Below are 25,142 nucleotides of genomic sequence, written 5' to 3' on the forward strand. Positions count from 1 at the left end.
ACAGTGCAGACCACAACTTCAGTTTTAATCTTGGCATCCATCAAATATTTTAATGGGGGTGCACCGTTCCTGGAGGTACTGCAATAAAGATTAATAAAGTAAATACCTACCTACCTTAATGTCTTTTCAAATGTGACATAATTCTAAGAAATGCCTGGTACCTTGAGGATAAATCCTTGTAACTTCAATGATCACTGAACTTTTAATTTAGCGCTATCAGCAGAGTGTTATTTTAATATTTTCAGTGACATATCTTGATAACTATTGGATGGATTGCCATAAGATTTTGAACAGACATTCATGGGGACCAGAGGATGAATCTGATTGATTTTGATCATCTGCCATTTTCTCTAGCATAACTTTGAGGTTAATATTTGTGGGTTTGAAAGAAAATCATACTCGCTAGACATGACTGATAATACCATTCCTTCTCCGCCAAATTCAAGGACTACCCTGCTAGCAGGACTTGTGCCAATACTTTGGCACCAGAAATGTTGATCCTCTATCCATCAGCCAAAGAGATATTTTGTTAGTGGGGATTCAGACAAAAACACCCCGGAATTGAAGCAGCACAGAGCGCCTGTAAGTGACCAGAGAGACCAGTGAGATTATGACGGGTTTGACTGATTATCACATTAGCACAGTTAAAGGCGTATCACAGCAAATCACTGCACTTCTTTTGTCACACAGATTGTGTGGTCAACTGTAGTAAGTGGTTGTCAGATGATGTTGCAGCAAAAGTTAAACCTGTTTTTTCTGGAGCATGTTGCATTATCAACCACACAGCCGAATCTAAACTGCACTGCTTGATCAGTAAAGACTCATTACATCTTATTTCATCACATTTGAAGTCACTTGTTGCCAGAGAATAAACATCTATATGAACATATCTCAATGTGTGAACAAATGCTTTGATTTCAAGTGACTCATGCATTAAATGCACAGCATTATTAGGTTTTTTTGGGTTTTTTTTAAATCATTTTTTCTCAACCCTTAAGGATCAGATGAGTTTTTTTTCCCCCACTGCGAACCAAAAACCTTGTTAGTAAGAATTTTTCATAGGAATATTTATTCATGTGTACAGGGAAGAGCTGAGGAAATATCTGATGTGCAGAGGATTGCTTAGCTCTATCTCAGTTCAGAGAAAAACATCCTACACAATGCATTTACAAACGAGCAAGGACAGGAACGGGAACTCTGTGAGCAATAAATCATCAACAGAGCCTGTCAGAGAGCAGAAAAGTCCGTTTTTGCCCGCTTCAAACGCTTGCATGACTGTGTTTCATACCCCCTCCTCAGCCTGTAACTCTGCCTCCCTCTGCGACTCTGTCTAATTCAATCACAGCTTTTAATCCCAATGCAGGGGCTCCAACACTTCCCCGGCAGGAAACTGTCATGTTCTCCATTTAGTGGAGCCTTAATTGGGCTTTTGTGTCACACGGACTGAAACAAAAAGCTTTGTGATGAGACTCCCTCAGTGTTCTGGTGGGCCAATGTTTTCTTTTTTAATTTGGGCTGATAGTGAGTATTTATTTTGCTATTGTTGTTTGGTTTTTTTTGCCAAAAGTTCATATAATGATGTGCTTTTTTAAAAACTGTAACCACAAAACCAAAATTCACAAAGTGATCTGTAAAGGGTCATTTCACATACATGAAAAATACTATTTGGACCTTAAGTCATCTTTTTTAGTCATACGCAAAGCATAGGCACTTTTGGGATGAGATCTTTTATTTGTATAGCAGGATGTATAGTAATCTGTTAACCCCTGTTTATCTTCTTGTGATATTTGTGTCCCTGTAAGCGTTTATTGACTCTCCCTTTCACATTAAAAAGAGAACAATAACACTGTTGCCTGTGTTTCTTGGTTGTTGTATTTAATATATATAGATATATACTGTACTGTATATACTGTGCATTTTATATTTTATATTTTTTACTGATATTTGCTGCTATTTTATTGCTTTTCTATTATTCTATTATTATCTTATTGCTTCTGTATGCTGCTGTAATGAAAAAAAAATTCCCCTTGGGGATTAATAAAGTAACTACCTAACCTAACCTAACCAGTTGCAGTGTGGTTTTTGTTAATGCAAAATTGGTTATAAATCCAATACTTTTTTTTAAAGGAGAAAAAAACAACACTATTCTCTCACTTTGCTTCTTTTGGTGTCTATTCATACAGATAGATTTGTTCAGATTTATCTTACAGCTTGTCTTTCTGGTAACTGTCCCTGTGACTGTGGATAATCTACAGACCTCACTGTTTTCCCTGCGAGTGCTTTCTGATGAAGGAGTCATTTTTCCATGCTTTGGACTCCACAAACAAAATTCCAGCAGCCTTCGTTTGTCATGACCTCCGGTTTTCTATTCTTTTGTCCTTCGGCTTTTGTTTTTCTCCAGCCCTCTCTGCCCGTTCTATCTTTTTTTCTGCTCCCACAGCCCCAATCTTCTCACCTGCAGCCACTCTGCCAATCAGCCCGGTCAAGTAGGTAGGTAGGTAGGTAGGTATTTCCTTTATTAATCCCCGAGGGGACATTTTTTCGCTAGATGTACTCAGCAGATGTACTCAGTCTACAACTACTGTGGTTGCCAGTTTGTGGTTTCCTTCCCTCAGCACTCAAACCTTTGTTCATTTTCCCTGTTAGTCCTTCCTACCTTTGATCCTGTTTTTACTTTGGACTTGTCCTCAGCATGCTCTTTCTGTTTTGTTGGTCAATTACCTTGATATTGGACATTACCTCAGGCTGGCCTTTGTGTTTTGTCTTCTTGATTTTTACTGTCTCCAACCTGCCTCCTGCGTCGTACATTTGGGTGAAAATGTAACGGCAGCTCGAGTTTCATTTGAATGCAGCGTCAGACTCAGCAGAGCTTTGAGCTACATGCTGACATGCGGTTAAACCGGCATGTCGATGTTAAGCGTGTGAGCCTGCCAGCATTCACTATATTTAGCATTAAACTCAAAGTACAGCTGCTCATTTTGTCATAAACTAAAGCAATGAATTTGAGTTTTCATCTGATGGTGGTGATGGATGGACCAAAGCAATCGACATTCAAAGATCTCTGCTTTCTTCTTGTGAAATGTTAGTTGTACCTCTTAAGGATCTGAAGACACAAATAAAAGCATGCAGTCAGTAAAGGAAGTGTTACTCTTCAGGTGTACTGCTCAAAAGTATTGAACATGTGCAGCCTGTACCATAGAGACGTGAGAAGGTTTGACTTTAAGTGCTCAAGGTCACCCGCTGAAAACGTTGAGAGCCGGTGGTCTACATGCAGATGGGGAAATATGTTGTTTTGGGATTTTGGAGAAACATCTCTGTAAAATATTTCAAGGTTTACCTGCATTACCAAAACACACTAAGGAACCCTGCCATACCTATACCTTTTAAACCAGACTTCTTTTTTTTTTAAAACTGTAATGTTTTTAAATATGTGAAAGTAAAAACATCACATTCACTAAAGATTAATGTTGTAATAATCAAATAAAACTGAAGGTGCAAATAAAGGCTTCTCTAAATTGGAAAATATGAGTGAAGTGGTGAACGGCAGCAGTGATAAAGTCTTTGGAAAATGTTAAGCTTTTATAATTACTTGAACTTGTTATGGGTCATATCTTCAGCCACCCTCCTTTTAATTTGTATTTCTGTGCAGAGTGGAATAGCTCTCAGGGCTTTGTTCAAGGAAAGCAGGGGACCAGAGATGTTACAGTTTTCGTTACATCTGCCTGCTACATCTTAGGTCCAGCCTCAGCCGCTTACCTACATCACACATTGTTGTTTTACCTGTCCAGGGAAAAAAACATCCCCAGCCTGGAAAAGATTTTTCTGCTCATTTTAAATCCTGTCATGTACCTGCTGAGAAAAAACCCTCTCCGTGTAGCTGAATAATGGCAAACAAGGTGGAAAAACACAAGATTTGTGATTCTACGATGTTTCTAGATGTTTTTGCTGTAGAAGATTCCCACATTGGGATGTAGTACGCGTGCTCAGGCTCTGCTCTGAGAGGCATCAAGGTAAACCGTCATATGTGAGGTGACAGGGTCGTGGAGGAGTCAGCAGTGGCTGATAGCGGTGCACAGTGTGACATTTCCTCCATGCCACCACCACTTTGTCTGCAGCACCATATAAGAATGGATATCAGGGGGATTTTTTTTGCCAGGATGATTTATTTTAATTGTATGCAGCTCTTCCTGGGCTGTGTCAGAGGGGACTGCATGAAGTCTTCCAGTCTGGACTCTGGATATGTTTGTATCTGTTCTCTGTTATATTTTAATAGGAACCTGCTCCTTAACTGACTTGCATATTTAATGTGGAGTCATAAAACTGAGAACCCTGTTCAAAATGAACAAAGTCAGCTCTTCCTGTTCATATTCATATTTCAGCAATTGCAGCAGAGCTACAGAAGGAGTAAGTAAACAAGACATGGTGCTTGTCATATTAAAACCCTTAAAAAATACAACGTATTAGTGCTCACATTAAAACTGTCACCCTGGAAATGCATTAAGTCACAGGTTTCACTCTCTTTTAAAAGAACAACAATACAAATGTATTTTTATTTATTTATCTTCAGACAGCTTCTAATGAAAAGTCTTTTTGTATGTACTGATGAACATGTCAGGTTCTGCAGCACATCTTTACAGCTGTGAATGCAGCTATTTTAACACAAATCTGACATGTAAGAGCACTTTCTTAATGCTCCTAATTTCATCTTTAACATACTTTTTCAAGTGTGTGTGTGTGTGTGTGTGTGTGTATGAGTTTGTGTGAACAGTTCAATGAGACAGTCTATTAAAAAAGGCCAGCAGAGATGCTCTCTGTGTCCCCTGTGAGTCTGTCCAGCAACAGGCCTTCATCAGAGCGTCCAAGGATCGAGGCAACCTGCTGGAGTATCCTGTGTGACAATGAAAGTAGTGGCTCCTCAGAGGTGCAGCTGCTGTGCGGACCGTGGAGAATATTTCACACGGTCAAACAACAAGTTTTTTTTCAGGACAGGTTTTACAGGCTTTGTGTGGTTTCATATTGGTTTTAGAAAGTATGAGTAAGTAAATGAACATAAATGGGAAAATATGGAGCGCAAAGACATTCCCTATTCAAAGTCAGAAATGTAATAGAACTTTTTTTTCAATCTGGGCCATATATCAAGAAATAACTTTTTTTTTCCCCCTTCCTGCTTTTCCACTTTGAGGATTTGTTGCTTTTGTTAGTTTTATATCAATATGTGGAGGTTTAGACTGTTCAGGCACCATACTAGCATTTCTCAATGTTTTTAATGAATAATTAAACAAAAGACTAGAGTAATTCATGATGGAAAATAATAGTTAATTCAAACTGTTCTTTGTATAACACAGTGTAAAGCAAAGAACGAAGCACATAAAGAGGGAATTTTTGATATCTAGGATACATTAATGGATGCAACCTTTAAAGTATTACATCCTCAGTAGGATGTAAAAAGAGCATGTAATTGGTCTGAGCACCGAGTATAAAAGCTAATGGAGATGTTAGTATTGTACTGTAGATTCTGTATATTTCCTATACGTGTCCCCTTTATTCAGTCTTTTTGAAGTGATGGATCAGAAATGAAGGATATCAGAAAATGTGTGAACATATAATATATCTTGTGATTTGAGAGGTGCTGTTGGTCCATGCTAAGATCCCTGTTATTAAGAGACTGGATGTGTAGTTCATGGGACTTGAGGCAGTGCTATTTTTTTTAATTTTTTTTAACAATAAAAACATACAACAACAACTAATGCACTAATTTCACTTAACTGAACTTGGTGTGTTCTTATAGCAGATTCAGTGAAGCTGGGAGATTCACAAGAGACAGATTAGTATGGGTCAAGTTTAAAGAACACTTGATCCTACGTTTCCCATAACCCACTGACAGCATCTTTAATAAGACTGCCTCGCCTTGTTTCAAATACATTAAATGCAGGCTTTTGAAATGTTGACCTCAAGCCAAGTTCAAATTGAACTTCCTGTGTCAATTTGGCACAGCGGTCCTGCCGAATCCCTGTTTTCGGTATGTGTTACACAAACATTTTAAATGCTCCACAGGCATAGCTTCACAGTGCCACCAAACAAAACAGCAATGAAGAGGGCTTTCATAACAATCCCTCAGGATGCTGCATGAGTGCTTTAAAATTAGTCAGATTCAAGCTAAGTGGTTTACTTTACTGATAATGTGACTCTTTATAGTTTAACATTCTCATGAAGGACCACTTGTTTCTGCTTACATGACAACAGTCAGTACTTGTGGGAACATTTTAAAAGCAAGCAAGCAATTTTAGTTGTACAGCACAATTTGTGCGCAGGGACAATTCAGAGTGCTTCACATAGATAAACGCAGAAGAAAGGAATATACATAAAATACAATAAATATGATGAAATTTTTTTCTAAATTAGTAATAAAAAGTTATTAGGAGATATAAAAAAAAAAAATACAACGTGCATACAACGTGATCACATGTATGACACATGTTTAACACATGTTGCCACATATGATAACACGGGGAAAACATGTGGAAAAGTTTTCACCATGAAAATGTTCCAAAACCACATGTTTAACATGTGGTCATGAAATTTGTGTTCTTGTTTGTGATGGAATAAAAACATAGTAAAATTAAAAAAAAAACAACAACCATAAAGCATTGACTGGTAATAGTTGGAAACCCGAGAAATCGCTCATGACAAGAGCTCAACTTAACGGTAAAATGCAATAGCATGACAAATAAAGACTTCAATAAAGCCACATGCAAAGACAAATGTTTTTTTAATCTTGATTTTAAAATGTCCATATTTGAAACACATCTAAGATCTACTGGCAGTTTGTTGCAGTTCCATTCAGTGTAATGGCTCAAAGCTGCTTCACCATGTTTAATTAGTACTGACTGACTGGAGTCCATGGATCTGAGAGCCGTAACTGCTTTATATTTACTGAACATGTCGCTCAAATCAAACCCGAAAACACTGCAGAGTGATAGTCATGCTGAAAACAACACTATTGTCTAAATGTATTGACAAACAGCACAAGCAGCGTCAACATGGATATAAATTATATATTTGCGTCATGCTGGTGGAGCCTCTCGTCTGCATGCTGCAGAGCGATGCTGGAGTTCAACAAATTCACAGCTGCTTTATTAAGCAGAAAGATTCCTACGAAGTCTGTCTGTGTTCAAGAAAGAAAATAGTGTGACGGCGAACAGGCCGACATCAGGACGAGCCACCATAACCTCAGTCACGCAGGATATATGCTACAGATAGATTACCCAGCATGGCGTATTGGTGGTGCGGTTCAGATGTCTGTTGGATGGTGTAATCCATCTCATTATGTTTATCCCCTCTTCTGCAGTGGGTGTCAGACTCTGTGTCACCATGAAACGAGCAGCAGTGACACTCTCATACTTTGCTTCTCCAAACTTGGGTGTAGGCTTTGTTTAGGTTCAACCACAGTTTACAGAAGAGTACATCGCAGAGGTGCCAGTGATATTTGCTCATTTCAAACACTGTGAGGATATATACATGAGGGAATTCCTACTAGAGGTCTGTCAGGGATCACTCATAAAACAAAAAGACCAGACTGTACACTGTAGTTTATCTTTGCTGGATTCCTTCTGCTGCTTCAAACTGTGGTAAAACAACATCTTAATAGCATGAAATAAACTGCAGCATGACGAATTACATGCAAGCAGCATTGCAAATAATCACTGTGGGAAATAGTCAAGAAATGGAGACCCTCCTTGAGGGATGTATATGAACAGTGAAGAACAGAGTCAAGTGGACATCCGGGTGAAGCAACAGGAAAGTGCAAGTCAGCCTCCTCATTTTCACAATGTGAGAAGAATAAAGCGGAAAAGTCAAAGTAGAGGAGAATTAATTTAGTAAAATACTTCAGTTTAGGTTTATATCCCTGACTTGCGCCATCGTTTAACACAGGTCCTGTTTTTGCAATAAGCTCTTAATTCTTCCGCCAACATTTCCATGCTGGGTTCAGCAGCCTCCAAGTACAGTCATCACAATAACACCACAGCTTTGTTTACAAGGCCGGCTCTCAAGGGACTCGGCACTGGAGGCTTTATTTTCAGTTTGCGGTTGACTTCATGAAAAAAGAAACCAAATCCCACATTTTAACTCCCATCTGGTCTTTCCTTTGTCAGATGAACATGGATATCAACCACAGCCCACGTATTGTCTTTCCTCTTCAGTCAATGACTAAAGCTGTCTCCCAATGCATTATCAATTGATAATTGTATACTGTCTGTCTAATTTGAATAAAATACGGATTGTGTGGTTGGTATACAAGAAAAAACAAACTTTACAGTTTTACTGTCATGAACATTAATCAAATAAACTTACATTTTTTGGGTATTTTGCGAACAGCATCATTTTTATTTTTTGCAGTAATGTAAGTAGTTTGTTTAGGATTATATTAAATACATAATTATTTTAAAGTCTGAGACCAAACTGAATATCTGTCATATTTTTGTGTAAAGACTGAAATAATGCAACACTATCACACCGAAGTCTATAATACACTCATCAGTCCACCAGAGGGCATCGTGTCAGTGTTGCGTTTTGTCTCGCCTGATTCGGGTTTGGAATAGATCATGGTTTGGGTTCAAAAAAGGTAATTTTATTTAAGTAACATTACATACATCATGTAGGTTACTCAACATACATTAGGTAAATTGAATATGTTACGCTATTTAAATAAGTTATTTACGTTACTTAAGGAAATCCAGGTAGACTTCTGTTTTCTCACTAACTCCAACAGCCTGTGTGGACTTTATCACTCTTTGTATTTCGTCACATGACCTCGTTCTTTGGCGGCCATACATGCGTGCAATTTTCACGCCTAGGTGAGGCAGCATAGGACACAATATCCTCTAGTGGACTTAAAGGTGTATTACACACTTTGACTTCATATCATTGTGATAATGTAAAACATGACATCAGAGCTAACCTCAATAAGGAGAGGTCATTTGCCAGTGACTAACAAGGTTTATTTATAAGACAGATTGATAAAAGAAATTTTGGCCATTAGGCTCCATGGTGAGGTCACGTCAAAGGGGCAATGAATCATAAGAAGTAGGGGGGACATAAGTCAGAAGCCTAGATGCTGGTTAAAGTGGTGGAGCAGAGAGAGTGGATGGCTGATGGGACTTTAATTGAGGCTTCCTGAACAACCAGAAGAATCAGGTGGGAATGAGGAGGAGGAGGGTGTTATACTTTGATACTTACAGAAAGTAAATTCCTGTTTACATTTTCATAAATTATTACAAATTACTACAAAATATAGTGGATGAGCAGCTGCTGGCCTCTTTAGCATGATAAATGACATTTGTGGGCAAATAATGCACCTCACATTTAGCTAATAAATTAAACTCCCATTTGGCATTTAATAGCAATTTTTCCAGCTTGAACAGCTTTTATTCTGGAAACCTGCTCAGAAGCGGTTAGTTTGAGGTGTGGAGTTTCACTTTTCTGACACTAGGAGGCGCTCACGTTCCACAACTGAATGACCCCCCCCTCTCCCCCACACCCCACCCGAAGGCACAGAAACATACCTACTGAAGCATACAGCAGGTTGCATCATGATGTAACATTTTCTGCATCCTCCTGCCAGATACAATTACGAGTCGGCAGCCTTAAACTCCAGTCTTGGTAACAATGAAGCTTCTCCTTCTGCTTGCTCTGTCACAGCCCGGTCCAGGGACGAGGAGGGGTGGGACAAATGCTCATCATCACCATCACTACCTTTTACATTTGGCTGTGGCGCCATGTCATGCAAGTTGTTGCAGCCTGCGACCCCCCCCCCCCCCGCCCCCCACCCCCAAAGGGTTGTGGCCCTGTTGCTTAAACATGAAACAAATGCACCTGGAGGTATTTGTTTTGAGTCACACACACACACACACACACACACACACACACACACACACACACACACACACACACACACACACACACACACACACACACACACACACACACACACACCGGGCATCACCCTGACCTCATTATGAGAAGGCCTTCGACCCACAGATTGACTCCTAGGCTTCTTTTTCCAAGCTTGCGCATGAGGTCATGCTATGAGGGTCTCCTGTGGGGAAGCAATGTCTATTTGATGCACAGCTACTATTGTTAGCAGAGGAAGTAAAAAAAAAAAATCATATTATGTGGAGGCAAACCCCAAACTAATATAAGTCTAATACTCTGTGTGGTGTGTGTTCATTACAGGCACTGAAAGAGCAACAGAAAGTCTTGGTTTGTTTGGTTTATTTTTATTTTTTATTGTTTTGCTCAAAGGCTTTCCTAAATCAGCCACATAAAAGACGTGAACTATGTTGGGTATGACAAAAAAATTAACAACCCACAGTGGAAAGTACTTTACTGAAGAATTATTCTTCCAACTACTGAACATAAGTACAATTTAGAGGTGTGTAATTCTATTGTCTGGTACTTTATACTTCTACTTTAGCACATGTCAGAGGGAAATATTTGATATTTAAAAATAAACTAACTAACAGACGATAAAAAAAAATCCTAAATCTTAATACTTAAAGGGACAAGAACAGATTATTTTACTGTCTGGGGCAACGGAAAGAGCAGTAAACTCAACATAAATGGAATCACCTTATAAAGGAAAGCTAACATATTAGCAAAGAGCTGCTTTACACAACCAGCAGTTATAGAGCGACTTTACATTTGGAGTTGAATGTTGTTGTCCACCTGCTGAATGCAAATCTGCTATTCACTCTCCTTTTAGCTCTGTTTTGGTGTCCACTGACAATATCTGCGTCTCATTTGTCTTCAGTCGAGTTCCCATTAAGTATGGGTTTAATATGATTTGCAAATCACTTTCTGTTTTATCTACATTTTACACAGCGTCTCAACTTTTTGGGAAACGGAGTTGTACCGCCACCTCAATTATGGAATCATTTTCGAATGGACCACCAGAACACTGATCAGAAGGATGAGGAGTTTTGTATATCATAAGAAAAAGTTGAATGGGAGTCTATTCGAGCCTGAGGCTTTTTGGAGCCAGCACTTTAAATCACTTCCCCATTCAAGTGTCTCTTTTAGGACCTGAAGTCCATTTATATATACATTATATATGTCCACCTGATGAATGTAAACGGCTTTTAGCTCTATTTTTGGTCTCTGCCAAATCTTAAGGAGGAATATCAGACTCCTTGGAGGACCCATGTTCACCTGTTAGTCTCAAACTATGCCTGCCTGCTGTTAGGTGTCCCGCAGGTTGTGTACAGTAGGACTTCAGAGTGGTTTCACTGAATGCAGCTGCACGCCGTGACTGCAAACAACACCAAAGCGTTGAGATTGAACCAAAACAGTAGAGTTGAAGGCTGACAAATTAACATTGACGCAGAAATTTTCCATATAGTTCCACAAATTGAAGTACTATCTGTAGTGTCATTGTCTTTCAAGACTTTTACACTGTCATATTGCTGCTTTAGTGTTTTTTCTGAATAACTACCAACTCAAAAACATAGGCGTGAAGACGGAAACCTTAAAATATATCATATTTTGGGGGTCCTGACAAAAAAAAAAAAAGGCACACGGCAACTTGTAGTGGTTGAATGTAGCCTTGGGTTGCACTGGCAACCAGGTCAGCCTGTCTGATGATTTTTGTGCTTGAGCAGAACCTGAGGATGCTGCTGCTGCCTGACTAAATTCATCTCGCAGCTCTTGCAGGGTGAGGAAACGCCGTGTTAAAGTGTGGATCTTTTACTGCAATGACTGGCAAACCGGGCTGGGACACATCAGACAGTTTTTACTCCAAATGAGAAGTGTAAGAAGGAAAACTGTCTGACAGCAATTACTCCACCTGCAGGGGGTAGTGGAGAAGCTGCTGGATAGTGTCACAGGTACCACTTACCTGGACACTTGTCAAGGAAAATCATACATGATAAAGAGGCCAAAAGCCCTCGGGTTTTTCTAGATGCAGAACATTACCGAGTCTTAATAATGTGGAAAAAGCTCCGGATGTCACATTTCTCAACATCTGTATGCATGACACTCAGACGCAAGAATGACCTGAGAGTTGATTACATGATGGAAGAGTTTGCATTCCCCCATTTGCATGTTAGTGAGTAAACTGACAAAATTTAATGACCACAAGCTCTCACTGGGACCTTCAGTCTGACCAGCTGCACAGAGTGAAAATGAATTTGAAGCTATAAGGTGGCAAGCATTCATTAACAAACAAGCTCATAGTTAAAACCACACATGTTTACAAGACAAAGCAGCAGTGGAAACAGCAGCGGAAACAGCTGTCTTTCAGTCTTCACCCTGTTATCTAATTTGTCTCAGTCCTGTTTGATCATGTCCTTGCTCCATCTCAGCCGATGAAAAACAGTTGTCTGTATTCATTTTCTGCCTCCACTATTCCCCCGTCCTCTCCTCTGCCTTCCTGTGGGAGCCCAGTTGGCTGCGCTCTAGGCTGGTGAGAGATGTGAATACAGAAAATTAGCAAACATGCCAGAGCCAGTAATTGTTAAATTACAGCAAATGGACCCCATGTGAACCAGGCGAATAAACTCAGGAATCAACAAAGCCTACCCAGAACCAGTTTATCTAAATTCCAATAGTATGCTCAGTAATGGAAAAACACTGTAGAAATGCCATTTCAAATAGACCCCAATGTAATCCCCCCCTGCCCACTGGGGTCCATTTAATCAATGCTACAGACATGAGCATAGAGGAGGAGCAGTCTGCAAATGGAAGTAGAGTTCTGAGTCAGCTCACAGGAGATTAAAAAGTAGAGGTGGATGAATAATGGAGGAGGAGAATGGTGGGAAAATTGCCGAATGTGGCGAATCATCAATAACGCCTCCTGTGAATAATTCTGTAGGAAAAAGACTTGTGCTGAAAAACTGTCTGTGCCCACTAAAATGAAATTGTTCCTAATTAGTTTTTGCTGTGTATTGCCTCACTCCACAGATGAGCACTCGCTATCTCACGAGCATTTGGGTCCTAGATTAACCTGCGATTCTAAAAAAAAAATAAAAAAATCTCCATCTGAAATCTGACAGTTTTGGGCGGGTTCGGGAGTGCAGTCGGTGTTTGATGGAGCTCCACAACCCTCAACCCGGAGCTCCGGCTGGCGGTGACAGCTTCTCGAGCTGACTCGAAGTTTCTGACGCAAACCGCGACTCCCCAAACATACACCGATTCATTATCAAGCGGCGGCGCGCAGAGCAACACGCTGACAGCAGCTCGTGAAAAGCCCGGCAGTGGCCGCGCTCTTCACAGCCAGCTGCTCCCCGCCCGAACAGAACCACGTCCCATTCCTTCTCCAATCAACGAAGCCAAATACCCCTCCTGCACTTGTTTCATGTCTCGTTTCAGCGGTGATCTTGACGGCTCTAGGAGCTCAAACAGACAATGACAAAATATGCAGGATTGTGTGAGGTGTCTTCTCCTGATTGTTTTCCCCTCATTATCTGTCGGTGTCGTCCCACATTAACTTTGGCTCCCAGTGTTTGTTGACAGATCATGTTCTGCTTTTCTCACTCCAGCAACCCTAAAAGATGGTGCTGGGGAAGAAAAAAAAAAAAAAAAAAGTATGACTTTTGTGTGTTTACTTGTATCTTTGGGGAGCATATATATGTTCCCCTTTGTCATATTAAAGGACCAGTGTGTAGGAATTAGCGGGCTCTATAGCCAGAAATTCCATGTGCTATTTCTAATTATGTATTCATAATCACCTGAAACGTCGTTGTGCTTTCGTTATCTTACAATGAGCCCTTCTACTCTACAGGTCTATGGAGACAAATTAGACTCAAAATGTCTGTTACGTGATCTGAAAAAAAAAAAAAAAAAAATTGAATTCGATTTTCAATAGTTGGAAAATGTATTTGTTCAAATCGAGGCGTGACGAGCTGTTCTGTCTACTTAGAAAAACATCTTCCCCAATTTAAAATTACACATCAATTCACCAAATGCCAACATGTCCCAATTTTCCAGCAGTACTTAGAAGCAGCATATTTGTGGATCTGTGGGGAGCTGGAGACGTGAAAACAGTCCTAAAACTCAGCACGCAAGTGTATCGTGATCTGTGCGAGTCAGGCGATATTAAACAAAAACAACGTCACAATTATTTTTAGACTCATGAAGCTTTTCAAAAGTTAAGATGATCACATCTGTGAATCTGAGGTTAAAATCTGAACGTAAAATATGAATATTTATTCAGTTCGTTATGTGTGCATTTGCAGAGCATTTCATTGCTTGGTATTTGTGTGTGGAACAAGCATTAGTTAGTGCCCAAAATTACACACATACCTTCGTACAGTTTTGTCAATCTTATTTTTCAGTTGTGGATCATGTGATACACATCTGTCACTATTTTAAATCCAATTACTCTCCCTTCAGGTCAGGCCGCCGGGCTACACCCAAGCAGCAACCACCCGTGACGTCACCCGTTGATTTGTGAACTGTCAGTTATGAAGCCTTGAGTTTGGATTTTGTCCTTCGCCATCTTGCTAGTTCGAAGCCGTTTTGGAGCCATAAATGAGAATATTTGGATGGGGTGGGGGCGAAGGAGCTGACTTGATCTGATTGGAAACCCGAGGACGCTACACCCCGCCCACCAATAGTGGAAACCTCACTGCACCACAGGCCTGTCAATCAAACAGATGCGCCCACAAATACATCTTTTGCCTAATTTCTAATTAAAAATAGGATTTTTTTTTTTTTAAATATGGACCTCCAGAAAACTAATAAAAAAGAGTGACATTAACTAACAAACCCCAAATAACGTGTGGAGAAAATTAATTGACTTTGTATTTTATGACAGAAGTTGAATGGGTGTCTATGGAGCCAGAGATTGTTTGGAGCCAACCCCTAGTGGGCCTCAGTGGTATTGCAGTTTATGGCTCTTCTGCATCGGACTCGTTTTTCAGACCCAGAAGCTACGTCCTCTTTTATATACAGTGAATGATTGCACTACCATGTTTCTATGTTTCTACGGTGGCCGAGAACGGACAAACCAAGCAACGGGGCCAGAGAGGGCCTTTCATGCTTCTCGTAGAATATGAGAGTGTGATCAGTTTCATCATCTCACTCCAGTAAGAAAGCAAATTCTTTTACATGCAGTCGTTATTTCATTTATCAGCTAAAGCCTCTGTATGTCAGCATGTTAGCACAAACGTGGCAAACATGCTAAAATGTCAGACCATTAAAATACAGACTTCACGCTTCTTAAAAACAACTGTTCAGGATGAAGGTCATGTTTAATCAATTCGCTGCAATCATAAAGTTTTAATGTTCAGCAGCTCTTAGCTTGTTATAAAACATTCTCATCACAAGGTCCATTTAGTTGCTGTTCTGGAGCTTCTGATTATATCACAGGAACTCCATTAGGAAGATGAGAAATCCTTAAAGGGAAAAAAAAAATGGAAATCTGACTGCACTTCCATGACTTTACAAACTCAGTGTGTCGATGAAGACTGTGATATGATCAAAGGCTCCATAACAGCTAAATGATGCTGATAAATTATATCATCCATTCAATTGTTCAGCTTCAATTTTCTTACTGTAGATTTAAAGGGAAGTTGATTCAAGCAGAATTTATTGCTTATTCTTTTATGGATTGAAAGAGAATTTATTGGAAAGATTTCAGAGATTGTCTCCATACTGTAAACCAGCTTTTCCTCACTGTTTGATATCATTGTAAATTATGCATCTTGAGTATGAATATAGATTCTTGCTTTTATTCTCATGCTAGATGTTTTCAGGCGCTGCTACAAAGGAAACATGTAACATACATAAAGCTTGGAACAAAAGTAGAGAACTTGCTGCATTCATGTACGTTTAATAGAAAAATGGCTGCATGTTTTTGACATAAATCCACAAGCACATGCACACAAAGCTCTGTGTGCACATGCACGGTTATTTTACACACAGAGAGCTGGACTGGACAGACTCCATAATTCACAAGTAGTTTGCAGGAAACAGTCCGGCTTTGAGGAGATGTTCTGTCATCCCTTCTTGTCAGCCTAACGCCGCTGTCCCACAGAGCTAGTTTTCATTCCCTCCACCTCGTCCTTGGCTCTTCATGTCTTCACTCTACGCTCGGTAAAATATGTATTTTTTTTTTTCCCCCCTAAGCCTGAGAACTGAGAACTGATTTCTCATCTGCAGCAGGAAAGGAAGACTCTCCAGAGCAAGCAATTCTTTATTCCACCTGTCAGGGCAACAACTGAAGCACACACAATCCCCCGTCCAGCCGGCGACTGTAAAGCTTGGGATTTGACTGGCAGTCCATCATGCCAGAGGGGGTTAAAAAAGGTGTCGCCGAGGCAACACCTGAAGATACAACACAGATGAACTATGGATGACTGCACGGTCCCTTTTCAAGTTAAACAGATGCAATGAGACCCTATTTTCACTGCAGAATAAAAGCAAATAGGTTTAGCACACTTCATAATCCCCATCAGTCAAATGTAGGCTCCTAAGGATCTTTCAAAATAAGAGGAAGAATGGCAATCATATTTTGGATTGTTTTTTTTTCTTACCCATTAATAGGTTGTATTTCCTCCCTGCACTGTGTACTTTAAAATACCGGGGGAATTCAAGGACTGTTGCAAAGCTGAATTTAAAAAGTAGATTTGTAAATTTTGTCCAAAACACTCGCAGTCTCTCAGGAGCTTCTTAGAAAACACACACAAACAAGTAATCTGCAGTGAATGAGGGATATTAAAACAGACAAACAACAAAAAAGAGCTACACAGCAGCAGCAACTGAATCCTGCACTGTTACATGTCATTATTTACATCACCCGTTCATGTCTGTACTCATGCTGCCGTGAGCGACACTGTCTTGTTGTTTCAGTTTGGATGTAACTGGTTAAAAAGAGGTGTCCATCACTGGTTTCAATAGTGGATTGACCCAAGCCTGCTGGGAACTGAACTGTAGTTAATTAGTACACAAAGCCTGGGGGACAAAAGAAACTTTGGGGGTGGAGGTGATGGGGGTTCTGCTTAGAAGTAGCGGGTGGGTGGGTGGGAGAAGATTTGGGAGGGAGGGTGGGTCTTAAGTTTGTGGCACTGAGGGATTTTGAGGAGGAGGAAGGGGGGTGGGCTTCTTATGTGGGAGTTCCTGTGGGTGCAGCAGAAAAGGAGAGGGGGGCGAAGCAGTGGGAGCCCAGGACCACAGACGGATGAATTAGCGGTGTGAAGGGGAGCCTTGTCCCCAAGCTGAGAGCTACCACCACCCAGCGCACGCGCATGCGCACACACACACACACACACACACACACACACACACACACACACACACACACACACACACACACACACACACACACACACACACACACACACACACAGAGAGTCTCCGCTGGAGCCCGTCAAGGGACAAAAGACCTGGTGGGTCTCCTGGAAAAGGACACAAATGGAGGGAAAGCAAGACAGAGCCTGCAAAAGGTCAAAGTATGATGTGAACTAATGAGGGCGGGCAGTCTGTCAAGACACATGCTTTTCCTCTGAAGAGATCACTCTGAGTAGTAAACTGTATCTTCTTTCATAAGCCCCTCCAAGGGAAACAACAACTCAGCCCACACAGGGCCTCAATCACCATGTCTGTGCTGCTCAGCGGTGTAAGTCCACATAAAGGTTACAACATTTGTTGTAAAATGGATCCAATTATGCATTATTGTTGTCATTACTCCATCAGCATGATCCAGCTGATGAGACAAAGTAAAATCTGTGGATTTGCTTTTGTTAAACCTCCGAGTGTAACTCAAATCCCACATGGTTATTATGCAGCAGGCTATCGGCCTCAAAGGCCACTCAATAACCCGCGGGAGGCGCTGTCTATCCATTGTTATCAAAGCTCCTATTGACGTTCTCCACCGATGCGACCACAGTCCATTTAATGCCACAATTGATCGGCATTTAGCGGTGGTGAGCGGAGCGTCCATGCCGGTGTTACCTGCAGCCAGCATGGATAAACAGTGCGGGCTAGTGGCAGCTTCAGTCTGCTGCCAAACCAACCAGCTTCCTCCTCCTTCTCCTCCTCCTCCCCCCCCCCCACCCCCCGGCCAGCTGCGTCAAACTACACGGAAACATCCAGGAGAAAGTCGGAAGTTTGGATGTTTTGATTTCAAAATAAAATCTTGAAATTATTTGTGTGTGTGTGTGTGTGTGTTAGTGATGGTTAGAAATTAGAATTAATGAGATGAGCAAGCCAGCACAGAGCTCATCACCCCCAGTGAGTGATGTCAGGCCTACTGTTATGACGTCACTGGTTAGGATGAGGTCATCTTTAGTTGACTACTCAAATTCCTGGCGTGACTCACCTGTGACTTGCCCTTTTAATAATGCTCATACAAGATGTAAAAAATATGAATAATAAAAAAAATATCAAACAAAATATATAACTTGTATGTATTGTGTCCACATATTATATAATTTTAATGGAATTTAAAATCTGGCAACTTGACAAAATTTAAACTAAACGTATTAATTTACATTGCCAATAACATACAACAATCATGAAAATGTCAGAAGAATGGCAGTTACAACTTAAACATTGTCAAATAAGCTGTAGAAATAGTATAAAAGTAGTATAGTCACTTATAATAAAATAAAACCCGAGTACCAATTAAGATTTTCTGTTAAAAGAAAGATCAACTTTATTGATTCCGCATAGCAAAACGTGAGTATAACAATAGCCAGGATTAGAAGAATGGTGACTGGTGAGATGGTTAGGACATTCAATGGTCACTTTAAATACTACGTTTTAAATGCTGGGCTATCTGGAAGTAAAGAGTTAAAAATAAATAAATAAAACAATAAAAAATAGTGTTGACGTGATTTCTTTTCTTCCTTTGGCCAGCCATCAATAACTTTAAAAAACTAAAAACTATCAGGCTTGTAGGAGCCAAACAGAGACACAAAATAATGAAACCGTCTGCCTCACTCAAAGTGAAAAGCGGTTTATTCTCAATTCTCAATGATACTCTCTTTGTTGCTAGAAACGTCTGCAAAACAGGAGGAACTGGACTCAGAGATAGTGTTCATCACAAAGTTCACAGGTTTGCACAGCAAAATGACCTTGGTTCCCACAGAAACACAAGCAAGGCCTTTCTGTTCATATTAAAATAAGCAATATAAGGTTTTCTTTCATTTCATACAGTAATATGGTGGCTTTGAACAAAATAAACTTATCTAGACAACAAATAGAAAAGCACAATTTCCTTCAACAAATGCTAGTTAGTACACCAAACAGAAACATTAGCCTAATGTACTGTGACAAAAATAGTGAAAAATAAAGTCAATTTAAAGGGGTTGCAATAAAAAGTTGTTACTAACATGCTTTTACTTTGAAAACCTTGGCCGGAAGCTGAATGTAAATAGTCAGCCCCTTGACGCCGCCTGAGCCCCCCCCCCCCCCCCCCCCCCCCCCCAGCCCCCTCTGTGTCTCAGTGTCCCAGTGTTGCCATTCCGACGCACATCTCTCGCAGAGGAGCAACAGCTACACGGAGTTGGTCAGAGCGGACTTCTTGGCTTCCTCTGCGGGCAGACGCGACTTCATACCCGGGTTTACATCCTCCTACCCCGCAGGGCAAGCAGCCCGGAGATGCGCCCCTGGACGGAGGCTCGGTGTGGGTAAAGTCAGATAAAGAGAATGAGAGTGAGAAAGGGCGCAGTGTAGCGCTCCGGTAGCGTCGCAGCCACAACTCGGCAGCAGGAATAAAAACGGACCTGACTGAATGCAAAATAGAGACGCGCTCGGTTCTGATCTGGAGGATTTGGGTTGAACGGGGCGGTGAGAGCCCTCATCACAACTGGAGACATGAGAATCGGGAGAGGAACAAAAAGCTCGGCTGCGGCGCTCTGCGTTTGAGTCTCCATCCATCCGAGGGGGTCCAGTCTGCACACCTTTCTTCATGTTGCAGAAGCCCGTTTTATGACAATGGATTACTTGCTGTGGGTGTGCAGCCTCGTTGTCCCCGTGGTCCTGGCTGTAGAAGGTATGTCGTTTCATATTTTCATCACTACTTTTGTCTCCCGTCGATGAACAATGGACTGCTTCATCATAATTTGGAAATGTAACACGTTATTGTTGCCCAGAAAAAAACCACACAATAACCCGAAGGAAACGCAGATTCAGGAGGGAAAACACAGTGTGTATTTTTCCTCACAATTAGAATTATATTGGGGTCAGTCCATCCCGCCAGTTTAAATACCAGATCACTAATGCATGCTGTCTCCATAGGAGAAATTAGACTTGTAAGCAAGACTCCATTCATGTTTTCCTTAATTAAAGCTGCTAATATAACGTCTCTGTTAAATAGGCTTTTGTGCTGAGTATCAATGTGCTCTCTGCTTGTAATCCATGTACACATGTAATCAACACGCCCCAGTCCCTCTCTGTGTGTGTGTGTGTGTGTGTGTGTGTGTGTGTGTGTGTGTGTGTGTGTGTGTGTGTGTGTGTGATGACATCCAAGTGTTTCTGTTGCGGCTGAAGGACTGCCCTGTTGCTATTGTCCTTGTTGTCACACCCACAATCTGCTTGAGGATGCCCACCTGCCCCACCTTCCCTCCCGGCAGACACCACTGAGGTTTGGTTCACCCGGCAGAGGCAGCAGGGAGAGAGGTGGGGTGGGGTGTGGGGGAGGTGGGTCGTCCCTCTCTGCTGTCACAGAAACAGAAACAGAAACACACTCACTCCTCATGTGATGCATGTCAAAGGTTTTTAACCACGCCGGTGGGTTCAGCCACCAGTCAGTGGCGGGGATGCTCAAACACACCAGAGCAGATCAATCTCGGGTCCCCGACGCCCCGCGGGGACACACATGTGAAACATATTAGATGACAAGTGCGAATTAAAGGTCAATAGCTTAACAAGTATGCTGCAGAAACTCTCTCCGTCGTCGAGGGAGTGTTGCTCCAGGGAGAAGGGCCACCCTCGCCCACCGTTGACCCCCCCCCGCCTCATCTTCCTCCTCCTCCTTCCCTCCATCCTGCCCACCGGCTCCTCTCTGAGCTGTAGCCACATTTCTCTGCTTTTCCCTTCCCCGTCCAATCTGCCTCTCCTGGACCGTGGCCAGCCTGATCCCTCATCAATTCTGGTGTCAGCAAGTAAATCAATGCAGCGGCAGCGGCACTCCCAAGTCCCAGTGGGCTCGCTCACGCCGAGATGATCATCCCCGCTTCCCCAACCCGGCCACTAACTGTTACTCAAAGCTCAGGGGTTAACTAATGTTTGTCCTCTGGGGATAAACATGAAGGGCAGATCGTCGGATGGGTTTAAATGAAGCCTTTTCCAGCAGGTTACACATTGCTTTTTTAGCTGTTTACTCTGTGGATTTCAACACATGGCTTGAATCTGGGATTTTTGTTTTTTTGTTTTTTTTCCCTTCCTCCGATTGGCAAGTGTTTGCGCATGGACGATGCGAGCTGGAATGCAACTTTGAAGTGTATTTACGGAAGCTACAGGAATGACTTATCTCCAGTTCAACACCAACAGGCTGCAGTAAAAGCTTCAGCAACTGTGACGTTTTTATGTTGTAATACTCTCATTTACAGTCAAGCCTTTACTGTACTCGTATTTTAAAAGCTCATAAACGAGATGGATGAGCACTCACAAAGCATTTTACAAAACAATCCGCAGGACGTAGACGCGTATTTTTGGAGGACTTTCACGTCGATACAGAGCCGATACGTCAGAAAATCAACAGGAATCATTATTTGTTGACCTGTAAAAAAGCACATGCAAGCAGGCCTGAAGAGAAATTGAATTAGGCAAACTTGACCTGTCAAAAAACTGCTCATCAAAAGGCCAACTGAGCGTCACACTCAAGTGTCACCACTGTGACTCTGTAGGGAGAAACATGCTCTCAAATACGAATGAAGCCTTGCATTGAAAGACCATTTCTTTTTTTAACCCCTATTTATAGCCACACATTTAATCATCCAGCTGTGACCACTGATGATGATGATGGTGATGATGTTGTTTTGGCTGTTAATATTTCATATGTTTGTTTGTTGGCACTGAGTGTCAGCGTAGTACAAGGAGAGGCCTCCCTTTCATGGTGCACCCGCTCTTCACAAAGTGAATAAAACATTAGCATTCGTGAGCTCCCAAAGCTCACTCAGAATGCAGAGTTGTGTGGCATTCTGGCTCCAGCAGGCGATCAGGAAAAAAAAAAAAAAAAAAATGGTAAATGCCACGGGTGGTGATGCTCTGAAGTTCCCACTGCAGCATTGTTTTCTTACCCCGGGGGCAGAATGACTCCACCGCCGCTGTAGTTTTATGGGAGAACGGGGAGATTTCTGGATTTGAGTTATAGCAGCCGGGCGATCTCGGAGGTATTGTAAATTTAACAGGGAGGGGGAAGAAGTGTGGAACAAATGGGATCTTTTTCAACCTTTTAACCGCTTTCTGGGAGTTAGTGAGTTGACGATAACGCACTTTGCTGAGGAGAGTTGATTGCGAACGAAAACCTTTTCCATGCTGCAGATTGAGTGTTTCAGAGCAGCACACGAGCCCGGACTCAGATGTTAAGCTTCAGGATATGCAGCCTTCTCCTCTCCTCTGCTGGCTAATAATAGTGTTTTTGAGAAAGATCTGATGATTCTTTCAAAATCTTTGTACATAAAGTCTCTCTCTCTCTCTCCTGCTCCTCCGGGAGGTCAAAGGTTGTCCTCTACAGCTGCTGGGGCTGCAGTATGTTGCCTCAGCAGGGTGCAGTCCTGCTTACACGGGTGCTTGAACCCGGCTTTTACAGATGCAGGATGGTACACCCTGCTGCCCCCCCCCCCCGCCCTGCATGTGCATTGTGCCTGGAAAAAAAAAAAAAAAAACGAAGCAGCAGCTCAGACCTGTGGGTAGCTGAGGCGCAGAGATTCTGCCTTTGTTGCCTCCCGGTACCGGGAGAGAAAGAGGGGGGAGGCGACCCATCGGATCAGACACTCCAGGGACGCGCGCTGGATCCATGGATCAACAGCATGGAGGACTCACTCAGCCGTGCGCTGCTGAGGGGCCGAGTGTGGCCAAGCAGAGACAACAGCCGCTGATTTCGCTGATTAGTTCCTCCTCTCTGGCTCAAGTCGTGCTAATCAGTAAAACAACCTTGTTCACAAACGTGCATTCGGGCACGGGTTATTAACCGCTGTCTCTCACGCCCTCCCTCACACAAGTGCGGAAGAATGAGAATGCTTTTAAAAATAATTAACGGGACAAGCTTTGGTATTTAAATCTCTAAATGCAAATATAGATTTGCTTTGTGCATGAATATTACTTATTGAATATCATGCTAAGGCAAATGGGATTTCCATTGTTGACAAAAATGGAAGCACTTGAGCCATTTATTCCCTTTTAAATTTGTACTTTTTGCAGTACAACTCATCTTTTAATTACATACATATATCAGCCCACTTTTTACTTCTTAGCAAGGTCCCATATTTTACACGTTCGCAGTGTTTTATTTGCAGTCTTGTTATCTTTTTTGAAATCATTTTTTGTGGTTTTAAGAACCAAAAGCCATCTCAGTGTAGTTTCAAATCGACTCTCTTAAGCTTTCTTCTGACTGTGTCTTTGAGGAGCAGCGATTTCTCTCTTCTGATTGGCTGATTTTTATCCTGCATGACGTACGCTCAGAACAACCACAGCTTTTCTTTGTCTTAAAGTTGGCTTTCTCCGCAACAAAACGACTGCCCTGTGTTTTTTTGTTCTCCAAATAAAAGGTTGGACAGCGGGCCGTGCTGAAGGCCGACATATAACATCAGCATGAGTTTGGGACATCACCAACTCGAGGAAATCCAAATGACATTTGCTGACAACTGGCTTCACGCATTTCTTTGTGAAAGGAATGTTCTGAAACTTTCTCACGTAAACCTGCTTTTTAATGAAAAACACAGATATTTTATTTATACAATATGGGACCTTTAAATTACTTTTATCTTGACATTAAAGATTTCTGGTAAAGTACAAATCAAATGCTTAACTAATGTAAGATTCCTCCAGCTCTCCATTAAAAAATGATCAAGTCACTGTGAGGTCCTGTGATTAGTGAACGCTCAATGGATCATCATTTAATGATGGTTAATTCACTGTTACATCACACATTAATATGTAGCCACCAAATTAGCTGGAATACCCATTTTCATAGACAAAAAGCTTTTCAGATCTGCTCGTCCTCAGAAACAAATGAAGCAAATGTCTGCATGTTGCTGCATGACCAAACGATTAACGATGATCCATCAAGAATTAATCAATCACGTGATGTCATACTGACTAGATCAGTTTATAATAACAAGAAACAGGAATACCGGAAACATGCTGCATCAAATTATCATAAATCATTCTTTAGCTTCAGCTGAGTTTCAGCTCTTTCACAGTGTTTCCAGCGTTATGCTAAGATAACCAGCTGCCGTTTGAAGCCTCTTATTTTCCCAATTATTAAAGTATTTTATTTTTTTGTCTCAGCTTTTAACCAAAGTGGATCATGATCTGCTAAACTTGCCATGATTTTGAAAGGGAATAAAACAGCCTCACTGCATTTCATAAGGTTATCACATCAAATACCAGTTATCAGCTCCTGTTTCATTTACACACAGACATCATATCTTACTTACAAACTAAGAAGTAGCTCATCTGATTACTTGCTTTTGGTGTTGTGTGTAACTGCGCTGTGACCACGACCACATGAGGAGAGATAAAGTCAATTTACTTCTTTTATCTGTAACGTTTTGGGGCCTTTAGTTAGAATGAAATCGCTTGTAGTCTTGGCTCTTCATGGGGCAGTGTTGAACAACACAGAAAAGTAATCTGGTCCTGTAATCTAGTTATCTGTCCTGTTAGATGTCCTTATCTCGCTCCCGGTAAAAAAAGAAGAAAAGCCATTGTGGTTTCTCTAATGAACACACAGCACACACTGTAAACATTCGTCATACCTCCAGGCTCAGCAGCTACAGATGGACGACTGATCTATTCACTAAATCAAACATCTCTTATTATTGACACACAAAAGCCGAGGACACTCTGTGCTGTAACTGCACTGTCTTCGGTCCGCCGCCAGAACAAAGTCATGTTTCTTGGAAAGAGTGGTACTGTTGTTCCACACAGGACACGCTATTTGTTTTAGCCTCTCACACCCTCCTTTAGCACCGTTATCA

The 25,142-nt window shown here is 41.5% G+C and overlaps 1 protein-coding gene across 2 annotated transcripts in view; it reads left to right on the top strand.

The window, feature by feature from the left end:
- The first annotated feature begins 19,439 nt into the window (after nucleotides 1-19,439).
- The window catches only part of ephb3a (eph receptor B3a), a 32,335-nt gene continuing 26,632 nt past the window's right edge, over nucleotides 19,440-25,142 (top strand). For both annotated transcript variants that reach the window (XM_069712598.1, XM_069712600.1), the window contains exon 1: nucleotides 19,440-19,993. In XM_069712598.1, coding sequence (XP_069568699.1) covers nucleotides 19,930-19,993 — 64 coding nt within the window. In that variant the 5' untranslated portion in view covers nucleotides 19,440-19,929. The remainder of the gene's footprint in view (nucleotides 19,994-25,142) is intronic.

This window comes from Brachyistius frenatus, unplaced genomic scaffold (genome assembly GCF_029030835.1).
Source record: "Brachyistius frenatus isolate BFR_SWC_R1_liver_20210118 unplaced genomic scaffold, ASM2903083v1 Contig_110, whole genome shotgun sequence".
Taxonomy (NCBI): domain Eukaryota; kingdom Metazoa; phylum Chordata; class Actinopteri; family Embiotocidae; genus Brachyistius; species Brachyistius frenatus.